The sequence below is a fragment of the Arachis hypogaea genome, chromosome 10 (assembly GCF_003086295.3).
Source record: "Arachis hypogaea cultivar Tifrunner chromosome 10, arahy.Tifrunner.gnm2.J5K5, whole genome shotgun sequence".
NCBI lineage: Eukaryota > Viridiplantae > Streptophyta > Magnoliopsida > Fabales > Fabaceae > Arachis > Arachis hypogaea.
In genome coordinates this window covers 86,837,415-86,852,605 of record NC_092045.1, presented here as the reverse complement: position 1 = coordinate 86,852,605, position 15,191 = coordinate 86,837,415, and the positions used below count along the sequence as shown (strand labels likewise).

The window sequence follows — 15,191 nt, the reverse complement described above, 5'->3', positions numbered from 1 at the left end:
TCACTCCAATTATATATGAATGTAAGAGAGCATAATTGGGATGTGCTTCAGTTTTGTCATTACTAGAAAAAATTAATGATGTTATTGACGATGCATTATTCATGTTCATAATATTTTTGGAGCTCCATGATGTGCTGCTTGCACTAACAGTGCCTGTTTCTTGCCCCTGCTTCTCTTGTTCTTTCTTATCCTGAATGTCTCAATTTATTATCATTATAACATGATTAATTTCTCTCTCTCTCTCTCTATATATATATATATTCGTTAAACGTAAGTAACAAGGTGGATTTGTGAATTATATATGTTGGTTCACCTCTTTGGTGGACGATTCTGAATCTCTCTTGAAATGTTCAGCTGTTTGATTGTTCTTTTCCAATTGACTAACATGATTTGTATTGGGTTGAGACACTTGCCCTCTTTTCGGAACCCTGTGTCTATCCATAATAATTGGTACGCAATAAAAAATTAGTAAAACAACAGTCCAAAATTAATTTATTTTATATCTTTTAATTATCATTAATTTTATTTTGCATTCAATAATTAGTTCTATAATAATTGACAAATATTAAATGCAGTAAATATATAATTATCGATGTTACATGTATAATAGATTACCTACGTCTCTTTTGATGAATTCGTTCATCCTCATCATTATTATTATTATTGTAGATTGCTGGTAAGTCTGAAGGGTCGCACGGTAACGGACTTGAATTGAAAAACTATACAATAATCAGTTAAAATTAAAGTTGAGTAAAAGGAAACGTAACCAACTTGCATAACTAACTAATTAGTTGCAACAAACTTAATATATCAAAATGGCTCACTTCACTTCGAAGAGCAGAGGCAGCGGTGCCACGGTGTGAAGGGTCAAGATCAAGAAGCGTGGCCAAGAGATGAAGGAAAGACGAAGGAAGGTTCGGGAAGTTTCCGTTATAGTTAGGTCTGTAACGTTGTGACGGACGATGGCTGCTTGTTAGCTTCAGTTTTCTATAGTAATTATCTGAAGGAGAACCACAAAGTTTGAAGATCATGTGAAGCTGTTCAACCTACAAACATCAAATCAAAGTACTTATTAATTAGAATCCAAGTCAAAATTGACATGTTTTTTGTTTCTTCCCAAATTTCAATTAAGACTTCTCATTTTAGGAAAAACTACAATATATATATCCAAAATCAGATAGAAGATAAATTTCATTAGTCATATCCACCAGTTTGTCAAAGTGATCTGTGTAACCATGAAGGGGACTTCACACGTGCCACATTATTTCCCTAGTTGGTACTACTGTACATGTTTATTGGGAGCTAAACAAGAAGAAGGAGGTTACTTAGCAAACAAGGAAACTGATTTTTGTTATTTCAGATAAGAGAATTGTTAGAACAGTTAGTTGTTACTTCCTATTGTGAGATGGTTAGAACCACACTAGTATATATACTGATAATAAAACAATAACAATACTCTTTAATTTCATTCATTGATCATAATTCTGTTTCCTCTGCTTCAACACTTTCTGCATAATCTCCTATATCTCTGAACTCTATTAAGGGCACAATGTTGATGCACCTGATGACCTTGAGATAATTGATGTAAATGATCACATTCTTAGCATGTGTCATGACCGAATGGAATTTATCTTTCATGTGTACTTTTGAGATTTTAAATTTTTGGTGGATAATTTTGTGTTTTTTTTTTTCCATAGTATTTTAATCCAGCACGAAAAAAATTAATCCATATAAGATATTTAGTGTGCATTATTTTTATCCATTCTTTATTTTATTTTTACCTCTGTTCTTCCGGGCATTATCGGTCTTCCAACGAACATTTCAGCCAATAGGCATCCAGCACTCCAGAGATCAACTCCAAATCCATAATTAGTTGAACCTAAGAGAAGTTCAGGAGCTCTATACCAAAGTGTCACCACTTTATTTGTAAGAGGGCCATTGGATTTGATGTCAAAAGAATGTGCAAGACCAAAATCTGCAATTTTCAGCACCCCTCTTGTGTCTACTAACAAGTTTGAAGATTTAATATCTCGGTGGATAACACCCTTTTCGTGACAGTATTGGAGCCCACAAAGCAGTTGTTGCATGTAACACTTTATCTTTTGCAACAAAATCATAAAGCACTCTATTATTACAAAGTTATATATTGATATATGAAAGTTCAACTAATGGCATCTTCTAATTAAAACCAAACCTGTGGTTCAGTTAGTCTCACCGCCGATCGGGCTATAATTCGTGCAAGGTCAGCATGCATGAACTCAAAAACCAAATATATACTGTATTGCATTCTTGATGTTGCTACTCCTTCAAGCTTGATCACATTCGGATGATCTAATGTCTGAAGTATCATAATCTCTCTCGCCATAAACTTTATACTCTCAGGATCCGACGTGTCAAACCTCACTTTCTTCAAAGCAACAATCTTCCCACTTCGCTTATCTCTTGCTTTGTACACATTGCTATATGTTCCACATCCTACCTGCATGCATATATTATAAGTTTTTTATTAGAAAAAGTTCACTAACCAATTTTTAGTTAGGGAACATTAACCTTTTAGAATTTAGAACTAAATATTTATAATTGGGTGCTTACTTAGATTACATAGTGAGAATGTATAGAGATATAGACAGAGAGGGTGGATAAGTGCTATGTACCCATAAGTGCCAACCTTATGAGTTAGCATCTAAAATTTAAAATAAATAACTTAATTTTAAACAAAATGCTATTTGTACATCAAAATCAGCTACTAAAATCAGCACAATATTTATGTATAAATACATATGTGGTTTAATTTATTTTTAATGTGTATTTGTATTCCAATATATATTTTATACTGGTGCTTAACTTTAGCGGCTAATTTTGGTGTGTCTCAATTTTAAAATAGTATGCTAATATTGACCAAAAAGAGTTGGTCTAGATACAACCTAAGACATGCCTCCTTAGTATTGTTACCTTTCCCAGTTTTATATAGGAATCAGCACTCTTTGGAACAAGAGTATCAAGAACATATCTTGGGATATTATCAACCAACCACTTTGGCCATCCATCAACAAATTCATATCCTGCAATATTCTTCTCTTCATCATCCTCTTCTCTCTCAATCTTCTTCTCTTCTTTGGTAGCAGTCAAACTTTCTTTTCCACCTCGCAAAACCTGCTGTTCAACTGCTCCGGATAAATTATTCTTAATATTATTATTATTATTCTCCTTCACACTCTGTCTCCTACTCTCCCTTTTCATATCCACATACTTAGAAGGATGATGTTTCCTTGAACCTTTCTTGGTCATAGCTTTGTTGCCATGGTGACCGTGACGCCGCTTAGACTTGACCTGTTTGCGAGGTGGAGAATCGACCATAAACCGGCCGAAGACACATCCCATGGCAAATATGTACGTATGTTTCAGTAACAACCAAAGTCAGTGAAATAACAGTTACTTAAAATGGGAGCGGTGTGAAGAAGAAACCAGAAAGTGATTCTGGCCTCACTAGCAAAGAAGCAAACAAAACAAACAGATATATGGAACCGTCCCTCTAACCTGGTACATGGTAAAGATTTAAGAAGGACTAATAAGAATATTCCAATGAGGAGAAGATACTAGTGTCTTAGCCTATGGTTTTTCCGTCAGTTAAATTTTGAATTCTAATTATTGGACTATAAACAACGTAGGATCTCTGGTCTTAACGAAATGGTAGATTGTTAGTTATTTTCGGCTGCCAAGGCTGGCGTTACATTATACAAACAGCAAAATACGTCACAGTCTGGCTTCATTCTGTTTTTTGTAATTGGACTTTAACATATCCAGTGCCGAAGCATCCATTTCTTTCTCTACTTTTGTTTTAGGGTCAATATAAAGATAAGGTTTTTTATTTTGGACAGAAATTCACCAGCAACCGACTTTACGTGAAATTATTTTTGGATAGATGACATGTGTTATTATTTGGTTTAAAAAAAATTGGTTATTTTATACAAATAATTTAATTAAAAAACCAATTGATATAGCTATAATGTTAAATTTTTACCGTATTTTATTCTAAAAACAAGTTGACTAATTTAAATTGAGAAATTGTAGTTAATTATTTATTATATAATTTTTTAACTAAAATTATAATTAAAAATCATTAAAAAAAATTATCTAATATATTAGACCAGCTTAATGTTAATTAGATTTTTTTCTATTATAAAATATAAAAAAAATTAATTCTAAAAAAAATCATGTTATTTTTATGATTTAATTTTTTTATTGTGTTTTCATAAAGTTTGCACAAATTCACCTATCACATTGACCAAACTTGTTTATTTAGGTAAAATTTGTTTATGCATTAAGCAAACTTGTTTACATTTTAATACGATTTGAATTGTATTAGTATATTTTTATTTTTTAATCAATTGAATTTTTTTCTATTATAAAATATAAAAAAATAATTCTAAAAAAATCATGTTATTTTTTAGGATTTAATTTTTTTATTGTGTTTTCATAAAGTTTGCACAAAATTCACCTATCACATCGACTAAACTTATTTATTTACGTAAGGTTTGTTTATGCGCTCAGCAAACTTGTTTACATTTTAATACGATTTGAATTGTATTAGTATATTTTTATTTTTTAATCAATTTAATTTTATTTAAATAATTAGAATTTTAAATTATAAAATTTGTATTAATTTGTAATTTAAAATTTAAATAGATATAATTTAAATTAATAATTTGTAAAATTATATGTATTCGTATTATTGTACTCATATGATTAATTATAGGTTAAATTACACAGTTGGTCCCTATACTTTTAGTGAAATTGTAAATTGGTCCCTACACTTTAAAAGTTTGTAATTAGGTCCCTAAAGAGAATTAAAATTTGCAATTTAGTCCCCGTCATTCAAAAATGTTTGATTTAATAGAAGATTTTCAGAATATTCTCTATTTTGAACATGTGAGCTGCACATATTTGACAACAGGGACCAATTTACAATTTTAGTGAAAGTATGGGGACCAACCATATAATTTAACCATTTGAAGTGACCAAAAACTCCCTAGGCTATCTGAACCTACCCCGTCCCCTCCCCCCTCCAACTCTCTCACTCTCACTTTCTCACTTTCTAAAATGACACCCCAACCCCATCGCTCTCTATCTCTCACCTCGGTTCACCGTCGCTATGCCGGATCCACCGCATTTGTGCTCATGAGTCAGGTCTCGCCTCCTTCCTCCATCTCGCCTCTCTCATACGACAACTTTTTCTTCTCTTCCAATCCTGATGACTTGCATCATCTACCTCTTTATCTTACCTAAAAGGACCATAAAAAGAACACAAATGTGCCACGCCAGTTCAAGTGCCACTTGAACACCAAGGCGTGCCACGCCAGTTCAAGTGCCTAGGGAATAGGAGCAAGAAGAGAAGGCCTGGGCGTGCTACTTGGGTTCGAAGGCATGGCATGCCAAGCTAACCATTGTGTAAAGAAGACCCTGGGTGTGCCACTTGGGTTCGAAGGCGTGGCACGCCAGGGATGTCAACACAAGGGGCGTGCCACTTAAGAAGCTGGGCGTTCCCCTTATTCTTATCTTCCACATTTTTTATAGCTTTATTTACATTCTGCTATTTTCTATCCCCATTTACAATTCAGTCATTTACGTTTCTATTCTTTACATTCTTACTATTTACTTTTCTGCACTTTATAGCTTTCTTTTACTTTTGAGCCATTTACAATTCTGTAATTTTATTTACAGCACTCAATATTCTCCACTTTGGTTAGCTTAATGATGAGCGGATAATTTATACGCTTTTTGGCATTGTTTATAGTATGTTTTTAGTATGATCTAGTTAGTTTTTAGTATATTTTTATTAGTTTTTAGTTAAAATTCACTTTTCTGGACTTTACTATGAGTTTGTGTGTTTTTCTGTGATTTCAGGTATTTTCTGGCTGAAATTGAGGGTTCTGAGCAAAAATCTGATTCAGAGACTGAAAAGGACTGCAGATGTTGTTGGATTCTGACCTCCCTGCACTCGAAGTAGATTTTCTGGAGCTACAGAATCCTAATTGGCGCGCTCTCAACGGCGTTGGAAAGTAGACATCCTGGGCTTTCCAGCAATATATGATAGTCCATACTTTACCCAAGATTTGATGGCCCAAACCGGCGTGGCAAATCAGCCTCAGAAATTCTAGCGTTTAACGCTGGAACTGGCATAAAACTTGGAGTTAAACGCCCAAACTGGCATAAAAGCTGGCGTTTAACTCCAGAAAAGGTCTCTACACGAAAATGCTTCATTGCTTAGCCCACGCACACACCAAGTGGACCCAGAAGTGGATTTTTACGTCATTTACTCATTTCTGTATACCCTAGGTTACTAGTTTACTATTAATAGGATCTTTTGACATTGTATCTGTACCTCATGACACTTTACACGTTTCTTTGTGTACCTTCCACAGCATGAGTCTCTAAACCCCATGGTTGGGGGTGAGGAGCTCTGCTGTGTCTTGATGGATTAATGCAATTACTACTGTTTCTCATTCAATCATGCTTGCTTCCATTCTAAGATACTACTTGTTCTTAAATCAGATGAATGTGATGATCCGTGACAATCATCATCATTCTCAACTATGAACGTGTGCCTGACAACCACCTCCGTTCTATCTTAGATTAAGTAGATATCTCTTGGATTCTTTAACCGGAATCTTCGTGGTATAAGCTAGAATTGATGGCGGCATTCAAGAGAATCTGGAAGGTCTAAACCTTGTCTGTGGTATTCTGAGTAGGATTCAATGATTGAATGACTATGACGAGCTTCAAACTCCTGAAGGCGGGGCGTTAGTGACAGACGCAAAAGAATCACTGGATTCTATTCCAGCCTGATTGAGAACCGACAGATGGATAGCCGTGCCGTGACAGGGTGCGTTGAACATTTCCACTGAGAGGATGGGAGGTAGCCACTGACAACGGTGAAACCCTTGCATACAGCTTGCCATGGAAGGAGCCTTGCGTGCTTGAAGAAGAAGACAGTAGGAAAGCAGAGATTCAGAAGATGGAGCATCTCCAAAACCCCAACCTATTCTCCATTACTGCAAAACAAGTACTTAATTCATGTTCTTTTTCTTTTCACAATCAATCCTGATAATTTCTGATATCCTGACTAAGATTTACAAGATAACCATAGCTTGCTTCAAGCCGACAATCTCCGTGGGATCGACCCTTACTCGCGTAAGGTATTACTTGGACGACCCAGTGCACTTGCTGGTTAGTTGTGCGGGATTGCAAAAGTGTGATTGCAATTTCGTGCACCAAGTTTTTGGCGCCGTTGCCAGGGATTGTTCGAGTTTGGACAACTGACGGCTTATCTTGTTGCTTAGATTAGGACTGTTTTGTTTTTGTTGGTTTAGAGTCTTTTAGTTGAGTCTAGTTTCATATTTTAAGTTTGGTGTCAATTGCATGCTTTTACTTTTCTTTTAGTTTTTCGATTTTGCATGTCCTTAGTCTCTTTTTGATCTATAAAAATTCTAAGTTTGGTGTCCTCTTTGTGTTTTTCCCTTAAAAATTTTCGAAAATTAGTGTTTGATTTTCTAAAAGTTTTAAGTTTGGTGTCATTTTGTTGTTTTTCTCTTTCCTCTTTTCAAAAATCAAATCTTTTTCATAAAAATTTTTCAATCATATCTTTTTAATTGCTCTTTTCAAAATCTTTTTAATTAACTAATTGATTCAGTTCTCAATTTGCTTTGATCTTATTTTCTTTTTGATTCTCGAATTTTTATCTTAATTTCCTTTTATTTTATTTTATTTTTTTCGTTTAATTCAAAAAAAAAACAAAATATTTTATCTCTTTGCAATCCATATCATTTCCCTTTATCCATTATGGACCTAAGTGGAATTGATCAGTCCAGAAGGACTCTGGGGTCATATGCTAACCCCATTACAGCTGCATATGGGAGTAGCATCTGTACACCTCCCATCAAAGCAAGCAGCTTTGAGCTAAATCCTCAACTCATTATCATAGTGCAGCAAAATTGCCAGTATTCCGGTCTTCCACAGGAAGAGCCTACTGAGTTTCTGGCACAATTCTTACAAATTGCTGACACAGTACATGATAAAGAGGTAGATCAGGATGTCTACAGACTATTACTGTTTCCATTTGCTGTAAAACATCAGGCTAAAAGGTGGTTAAATAACCAACCTACAGCAAGCATAAAGACATGGAAACAGTTATCAGACAAATTCCTGAATCACTTTTACCCTCCAAAGAGGATGACACAGCTAAGGCTGGACATCCAAGGCTTTAAACAAGAGGATAATGAATCCCTTTATAATGCCTGGGAGAGGTATAGAGGTATGCTAAGAAAGTGCCCCTCTGAAATGTTTTCAGAGTGGGTACAGTTAGACATTTTCTACTATGGGCTTACAGAAAAAGCTCAGATGTCTTTAGACCACTCAGCTGGTGGATCTATACACATGAGGAAGACAATTGAAGAAGCTCAAGAGCTTATAGACACTGTTGCTAGAAACCAATATTTGTACTCTAGTAATGAGTTCTCTCCAAAAGAGGAAGTCATGGCACTAGCCACTGATCCTAATCCTCAAGAATAGATGATTGAGCTTAATCAACAATTGCTCCTGATGACAGAACAGTTAGCAGAATTTAAAGAGATGCTCCATGAAACTAAAGTTGCTAACAAGAACATGGAACTGCAGTTGAATCAAGCTAAACAGCAAATATCTAAACAAATAACAGAGGAATGCCAAGCAGTTCAACTGAGGAGTGGGAAGACACTGAATAACACTGCTCAAAAGAGCAAAAAGCCAAATAAGGAACAATTGATAGAGGATAACCAAACCACTGTTCAAAATCCCTCTGAGGATAGTAAGAGCCCAGAGAGGAACACTTTTGGCGTTCAAACGCCAGAAAAAGTGGGAAAGCTGGCGTTAAACGCCCATTCCCTGCCCAGTTCTGGCGTTCAAACGCCAGAAAAGGGGGAAAAGTTGGCGTTAAACGCCCATTTTCCACCCAATCCTGGCGTTCAGACGCCAAGGGAGGATCAGACACCTGAGAGTGCTGACAGTAATCCCTCTAACAAGGCTTCTTCAACCACTTCTGTAAGGAATAAACCTGCAGCATCTAAGGTTGAAGAATATAAAGCCAAGATGCCTTATCCTCAAAACTCTGCCAAGCGGAACAGGATAAGCAATTTGCCCGCTTTGCAGACTATCTAAGGACTCTTGAAATAAAGATTCCGTTTGCAGAGGCACTTGAGCAAATACCTTCTTATGCTAAGTTCATGAAAGAAATCTTAAGTCATAAGAAGGATTGGAGAGAAACTGAAAAAGTGTTTCTCACTGAAGAATGCAGTGCAGTCATTCTAAAAAGCTTACCAGAAAAGCTTCAAGATCCAGGAAGCTTTATGATACCATGCACATTAGAAGGTGCTTGCACCAAGACAGCCCTGTGTGATCTTGGAGCAAGCATCAATCTAATACCTGCATCCACTATCAGAAAGCTTGGGTTGACTGGAGAAGTCAAACCAACCCAGATATGCCTCCAACTTGCTGATGGCTCCATTAAATATCCATCAGGCATAATAGAGGATATGATTGTCAAGGTTGGGCCATTCGCCTTTCCAACTGACTTTGTGGTGCTGGAAATGGAGGAGCACAAAAGTGCAACTCTCATTCTAGGAAGACCTTTCCTAGCAACTGGACGAACTCTCATTGATGTACAGAGAGGGGAAGTAATCCTGAGAGTCAATGAGGATGAGTTCAAGTTGAATGCTGTAAAAGCTATGCAGCATCCAGACACACCAAATGACTGCATGGGCGCTGACATTATTGACTCTCTGGTAGAAGAGATCAATATGACTGAAAGCCTAGAATCAGAGCTTGAGGACATCTTTAAAGATGCTCAACCTGATCAAGAAGAATCAGTGGAAACAAAGGAATTTTCGAAAATTCCTCAGGAGGGGGATAAGCCTCCCAAACCTGAACTCAAACCACTACCACCATCCCTGAAGTATGCGTTTCTGGGAGAGGGTGACACTTTTCCAGTGATTATAAGCTCTGCTTTAAATCCACAGGAAGAGGAAGCACTGATTCAAGTGCTAAGGACACACAAGACAACTCTTGGGTGGTCCATAAGTGATCTCAAGGGCATTAGCCCAGCTAGATGCATGCACAAGATCCTGTTGGAGGATAATGCCAAACCAGTGGTCCAACCACAAAGGAGGCTAAATCCAGCCATGAAGGAGGTGGTGCAGAAAGAGGTCACTAAATTACTAGAGGCTGGGATTATTTATCCTATTTCTGATAGCCCCTGGGTGAGCCCTGTCCAAGTTGTCCCCAAAAAGGGAGGCATGACAGTGGTTCATAATGAAAAAAATGAACTGGTTCCTACAAGAACAGTCACAGGGTGGCGTATGTGTATTGACTACAGAAGGCTCAATACAGCCACCAGAAAGGATCATTTTCCTTTACCATTCATAGACCAAATGCTAGAAAGACTAGCTGGTCATGATTATTACTGCTTTTTGGATGGCTATTCAGGCTACAACCAAATTGCAGTAGATCCTCAGGACCAAGAGAAAACAGCATTTACTTGCCCTTCTGGCGTGTTTGCCTACAGGAGGATGCCTTTTGGTCTGTGCAATGCACCTGCAACCTTTCAGAGGTGCATGCTCTCTATCTTCTCAGATATGGTAGAGAAATTTCTGGAAGTCTTCATGGACGACTTCTCAGTATATGGAGACTCATTCAGCTCCTGTCTTAATCACCTAGCACTTGTCCTGAAAAGGTGCCAAGAGACTAACCTGGTTTTAAACTGGGAGAAATGTCACTTTATGGTGACTGAGGGAATTGTCCTTGGGCACAAAATTTCAAGCAGGGGAATAGAGGTGGATAAGGCAAAGGTAGAGGTAATTGAAAAATTACCACCACCTGCCAATGTTAAGGCAATCAGAAGCTTTCTGGGGCATGCAGGATTCTACAGAAGGTTCATAAAGGATTTTTCAAAAATTGCAAAACCTTTGAGTAACCTGCTAGCTGCTGACACACCATTTGTGTTTGACACACAGTGTCTGCAGGCATTTGAGACCCTGAAAGCTAAGCTGGTCACAGCACCAGTCATCTCTGCACCAGATTGGACATTGCCATTTGAACTAATGTGTGATGCCAGTGACCATGCCATTGGTGCAGTGTTGGGACAGAGGCATAACAAGCTTCTGCACGTCATTTATTATGCCAGCCGTGTTCTAAATGACGCACAGAAGAATTACACAACCACAGAAAAAGAGTTACTTGCAGTGGTCTATGCCATTGACAAGTTTAGATCCTATCTAGTGGGATCTAAAGTGGTTGTGTACACTGACCATGCTTCTCTTAAATACTTACTCACAAAGCAGGATTCAAAACCCAGACTTATAAGATGGGTGTTGCTTCTGCAAGAGTTTGATATAGAGATAAGAGACAGAAAAGGGACAGAGAACCAAGTAGCTGATCATCTGTCCCGAATAGAACCAGTAGCTGGGGCGTCCCTCCCCTCTACTGAGATCTCTGAGACCTTCCCAGATGAGCAACTCTTTGCCATTCAGGAAGCTCCATGGTTTGCAGATATTGCAAACTATAAAGTTGTGAGGTTCATACCCCAGGAGTACAGTAGAGTGCAAAGAAAGAAATTAATTTCAGATGCCAAGTACTAACTCTGGGATGAACCATATCTCTTTAAGAGATGTGCAGACGGAATGATCCGCAGATGTGTACCCAGAGAAGAAGCACAAAGGATCCTATGGCACTGCCATGGATCACAGTATGGAGGACATTTTGGAAGTGAGCGAACAGCCACTAAAGTCCTCCAATGTGGCTTCTACTGGCCTACTCTCTATAAAGATTCCTGAGAGTTTGTGCGTAACTGTGACAGTTGCCAAAGAGCTGGTAACTTGCCTCACGGATATGCCATGCCTCAACAAGGGATATTAGAGATAGAATTGTTTGATGTATGGGGAATTGACTTCATGGGGCCATTCCCACCATTATACTCAAACACTTACATTCTGGTGGCAGTGGACTATGTATCTAAGTGGGTAGAAGCAATTGCTACACCCACTAATGATACCAAGACCGTGCTAAAATTCCTCCAGAAACACATCTTCAGCAGGTTTGGTGTTCCCAGAGTACTAATCAGTGACGGGGGCACTCATTTCTGCAATAAACAGCTATTCTCTGCTATGGTAAGATATGGAATTAGCCACAAAGTGGCAACTCCGTATCATCCACAGACAAATGGGCAAGCTGAGGTCTCTAACAGAGAGCTAAAAAGAATCCTGGAACAGACTGTGATAGCCCGAAGAAAGGATTGGGCAAAGAGCTTGGATGATGCTCTGTGGGCATACAGAACAGCATTCAACACTCCTATAGGAACCTCTCCATACCAACTGGTGTATGGGAAGGCCTGTCATCTGCCCGTGGAACTGGAACATAAAGCCTACTGGGCAACCAGATTCCTAAACATGGATGCTCAGTTAGCTGGTTAAAAAAGATTACTCCAGCTAAATGAGCTAGAGGAGTTCAGACTCAATGCCTTTGAGAATGCAAAAATTTACAAGGAAAAGGCAAAGAAATGGCATGACAAGAAGTTGTCAACCAGAGTCTTTGAGCCAGGACAAAAAGTTCTGCTCTTCAACTCTAGGCTCAGACTGTTTCCAGGAAAACTTAAATCCCGATGGAGGGGTCCGTATGTGATTACAGGAGTATCACCATATGGATATGTTGAGCTTCAGGATATTGATTCTGACAAAAAGTTCATTGTTAATGGACAAAGAATCAAGCATTATCTTGAAGGCAATTTTGAGCAGGAATGCTCAAAACTGAGACTTGAGTGATTCTCAGTAAAGGTCCAGCTAAAGACAGTAAAGAAGCGCTTGCTGGGAGGCAACCCAGTCATTAGGAGGTTATATGATTTGTTCTTACAGAGGCAAGTATCAAAAATGAAGGAATTCACAGAGTTACAGAAGGATTCAGCTCAAAAAGCAGAGAAAAAGAGCTTACTGGCGAAAAAACGCCAGTAAGGGGCATTTTGGGCGTTAAACGCCAGAATGGGTACCATTCTGGGCGTTTAACGCCAGGAATGGTGCCATTTTGGGCGTTAAACGCCCAGAATGGTGCGTGCAGCATCCTGGGCGTTTAGAAAAACGCCTAGTGATAAAGGAATTCTGGCGTTTAACGCCATCCAGGGCACCTGGCTGGGCGTTAAACGCCCAAAAGGGGCAACAAATGGGCGTTAAACGCCAGAATGGGTGCCATTCTGGGCGTTTAATGCCAGAAAGGTGGGGGGACCACAATTTTGTTTTCAAATCAAATTTTTTCAAACTTTCCTTTTCTTACCCATATTTTTCTACAAAAACACATTTCAATCTCTCATCATTCACTTTCAAATTTTCAAAAATCTAAAATCATTCTTCAAATCTCTCAAATCATTCCCAAATTTTGTTCAAAAACTTACCCTTCTCTCAATTTCTTTCCATATCTTCTCAAATCTCCTTTCAAATTTTTCTTTTTTTCGAAATCTCTCCTCCCCACTTTATAAATACACGTTTGGCCCCCCTCATTCCACCACACCATTCGAATTTACTCTTCCTCTCTCTCTCTTCTTTCCTTTCTTTTGCTTGAGGACAAGCAAACCTCTAAGTTTGGTGTGCTTTTCCGTGATCACTAAGCCAAAATTCATCAAGATCATGGCTCCTAAGGGAAAACAAACCAATTTAAGAGGAAAGAAAGAGAATAATCCAAAGAATCTTTGGAATCAAGAGAAGTTCTTAACCAAAGAACATGAAGACCATTATCACAAAATAATGGGTCTGAGGTCAGTGATCCCGGAAGTAAAATTTGATCTGAAAGAAGATGAGTATCCGGGGATCCAAGAGCAAATTCGAAACAGAGGATGGGAAGTTCTAACCAATCCTGAAATAAAGGTTGGAAGGAATATGGTTCAGGAATTCTACTCAAATCTGTGGCTAACAGATAAGCAGAGAATGACTGGAACTGCTTACCATACCTACAGAACCATGGTCAGAGGGAAAGTTATGTACTTCCATCTGGACAAAATAAGAGAAATCTTCAAATTACCTCAACTGCAAGATGATCCTGAATCCTTTAATAGGAGAATGGTGAGAGCAGATAAAGGGTTGGATCAAGTTCTAGAGGACATATGCCTCCCTGGAACTAAGTGGATAACCAATTCAAAGGGTGTCCCAAACCAACTCAAGAGGGGAGACCTCAAACCAATTGCAAGAGGTTGGCTAGACTTTATTGGGCGTTCCATACTGCCCACTAGCAACCGTTCTGAGGTCACTATCAAGAGAGCAGTGATGATTCATTGCATTATGCTTGGAAAAGAAGTGGAGGTTCATCATGTGATTGCTTGTGAGATCTACACAATTACAAATAAGAATTCCACTGAAGCTAAACTAGCTTACCCAAGCTTGATCTCCTTGCTCTGTAAAGAGGCTGGGGTAAAGATGGGAGTAGATGAATTCATACCCATTGAACATCCAATCACCAAGAAGTCAATGGAAGGACAAATGCAAGACAACTCTATCAAAAGGAGGGCGCAGGAGTTCCTCCCTGAATTCCCTGAAATTGGCTACTGGGCCAGCCTAGAAGCATCTATCAACAAGTTGCAAGAGACTATGGAGCAACTGAAGGAAGAACAGCAGAATCAGAACTGCATGCTCTGCAAATTGCTGAAGGAACAAGAGAAACAGGGGCGTGAACTCCAAGAGTTGAAACACCAAAAGCTCTCCTCTCAAGCTGAGGGAGCATCCACTTCTTAAAATCAAGGTTGTTGAGTCCTAACTCTGTGAAAACCTCTATCATTAGGAGCCTAGTTTAAATTTTTGTTTTCTAATTTTATTTTTTAGTCTCATCTTATATCTATTTTTGAGTCTTGTTCTTAATTCATAATTAATAAAATTTAAAATTCATGTCTTAAAGCTATGAATGTCCTATGAATCCATCACCTCTCTTAAATGAAAAATGCTTTAATCACAAAAGAACAAGAAGTACAGGATTTCGAAATTTATCCTTGAAAATAGTTGAATTAGTTTGATGTGGTGACAATAATTTTTGTTTTCCGAATGAATGCTTGAACAGTGCATATGTCTCTTGAATTTGTTGTTTTGAGAATGTTAAAAATTGTTGGCTCTTGAAAGAATGAGGAAAAAGAGAAC

The 15,191-nt window shown here is 38.0% G+C and overlaps 1 protein-coding gene across 1 annotated transcript; it reads right to left on the bottom strand.

Moving 5' to 3' along the window:
* Positions 1–611: 611 nt before the first annotated feature.
* LOC112717693 (probable serine/threonine-protein kinase At1g54610) lies at positions 612–3,381 on the bottom strand. The gene is made up of 5 exons (XM_025769656.1): positions 2,953–3,381; positions 2,195–2,479; positions 1,782–2,099; positions 825–1,046; positions 612–719 (listed from the first exon to the last, which is right to left on the bottom strand). The coding sequence occupies exons 1-5, from the start codon at positions 3,379–3,381 to the stop codon at positions 612–614; spliced, it is 1,362 nt and encodes a 453-aa protein (XP_025625441.1).
* Between the last annotated feature and the right edge of the window lie 11,810 nt (positions 3,382–15,191).

Bases quoted from the DNA above. Each gene is read 5' to 3' on its own strand.
- LOC112717693 (XM_025769656.1), bottom strand. From the start codon at position 3,381: ATGGGATGTGTCTTCGGCCGGTTTATGGTCGATTCTCCACCTCGCAAA. The intron at 2,480-2,952 runs GTAACAATACTA...ATATGCATGCAG, and splicing joins CCTATATAAAACTGGGAAAG to GTAGGATGTGGAACATATAG. The intron at 1,047-1,781 runs GTAAAAATAAAA...TGATGTTTGTAG, and splicing joins TAATGCCCGGAAGAACAGAG to GTTGAACAGCTTCACATGAT.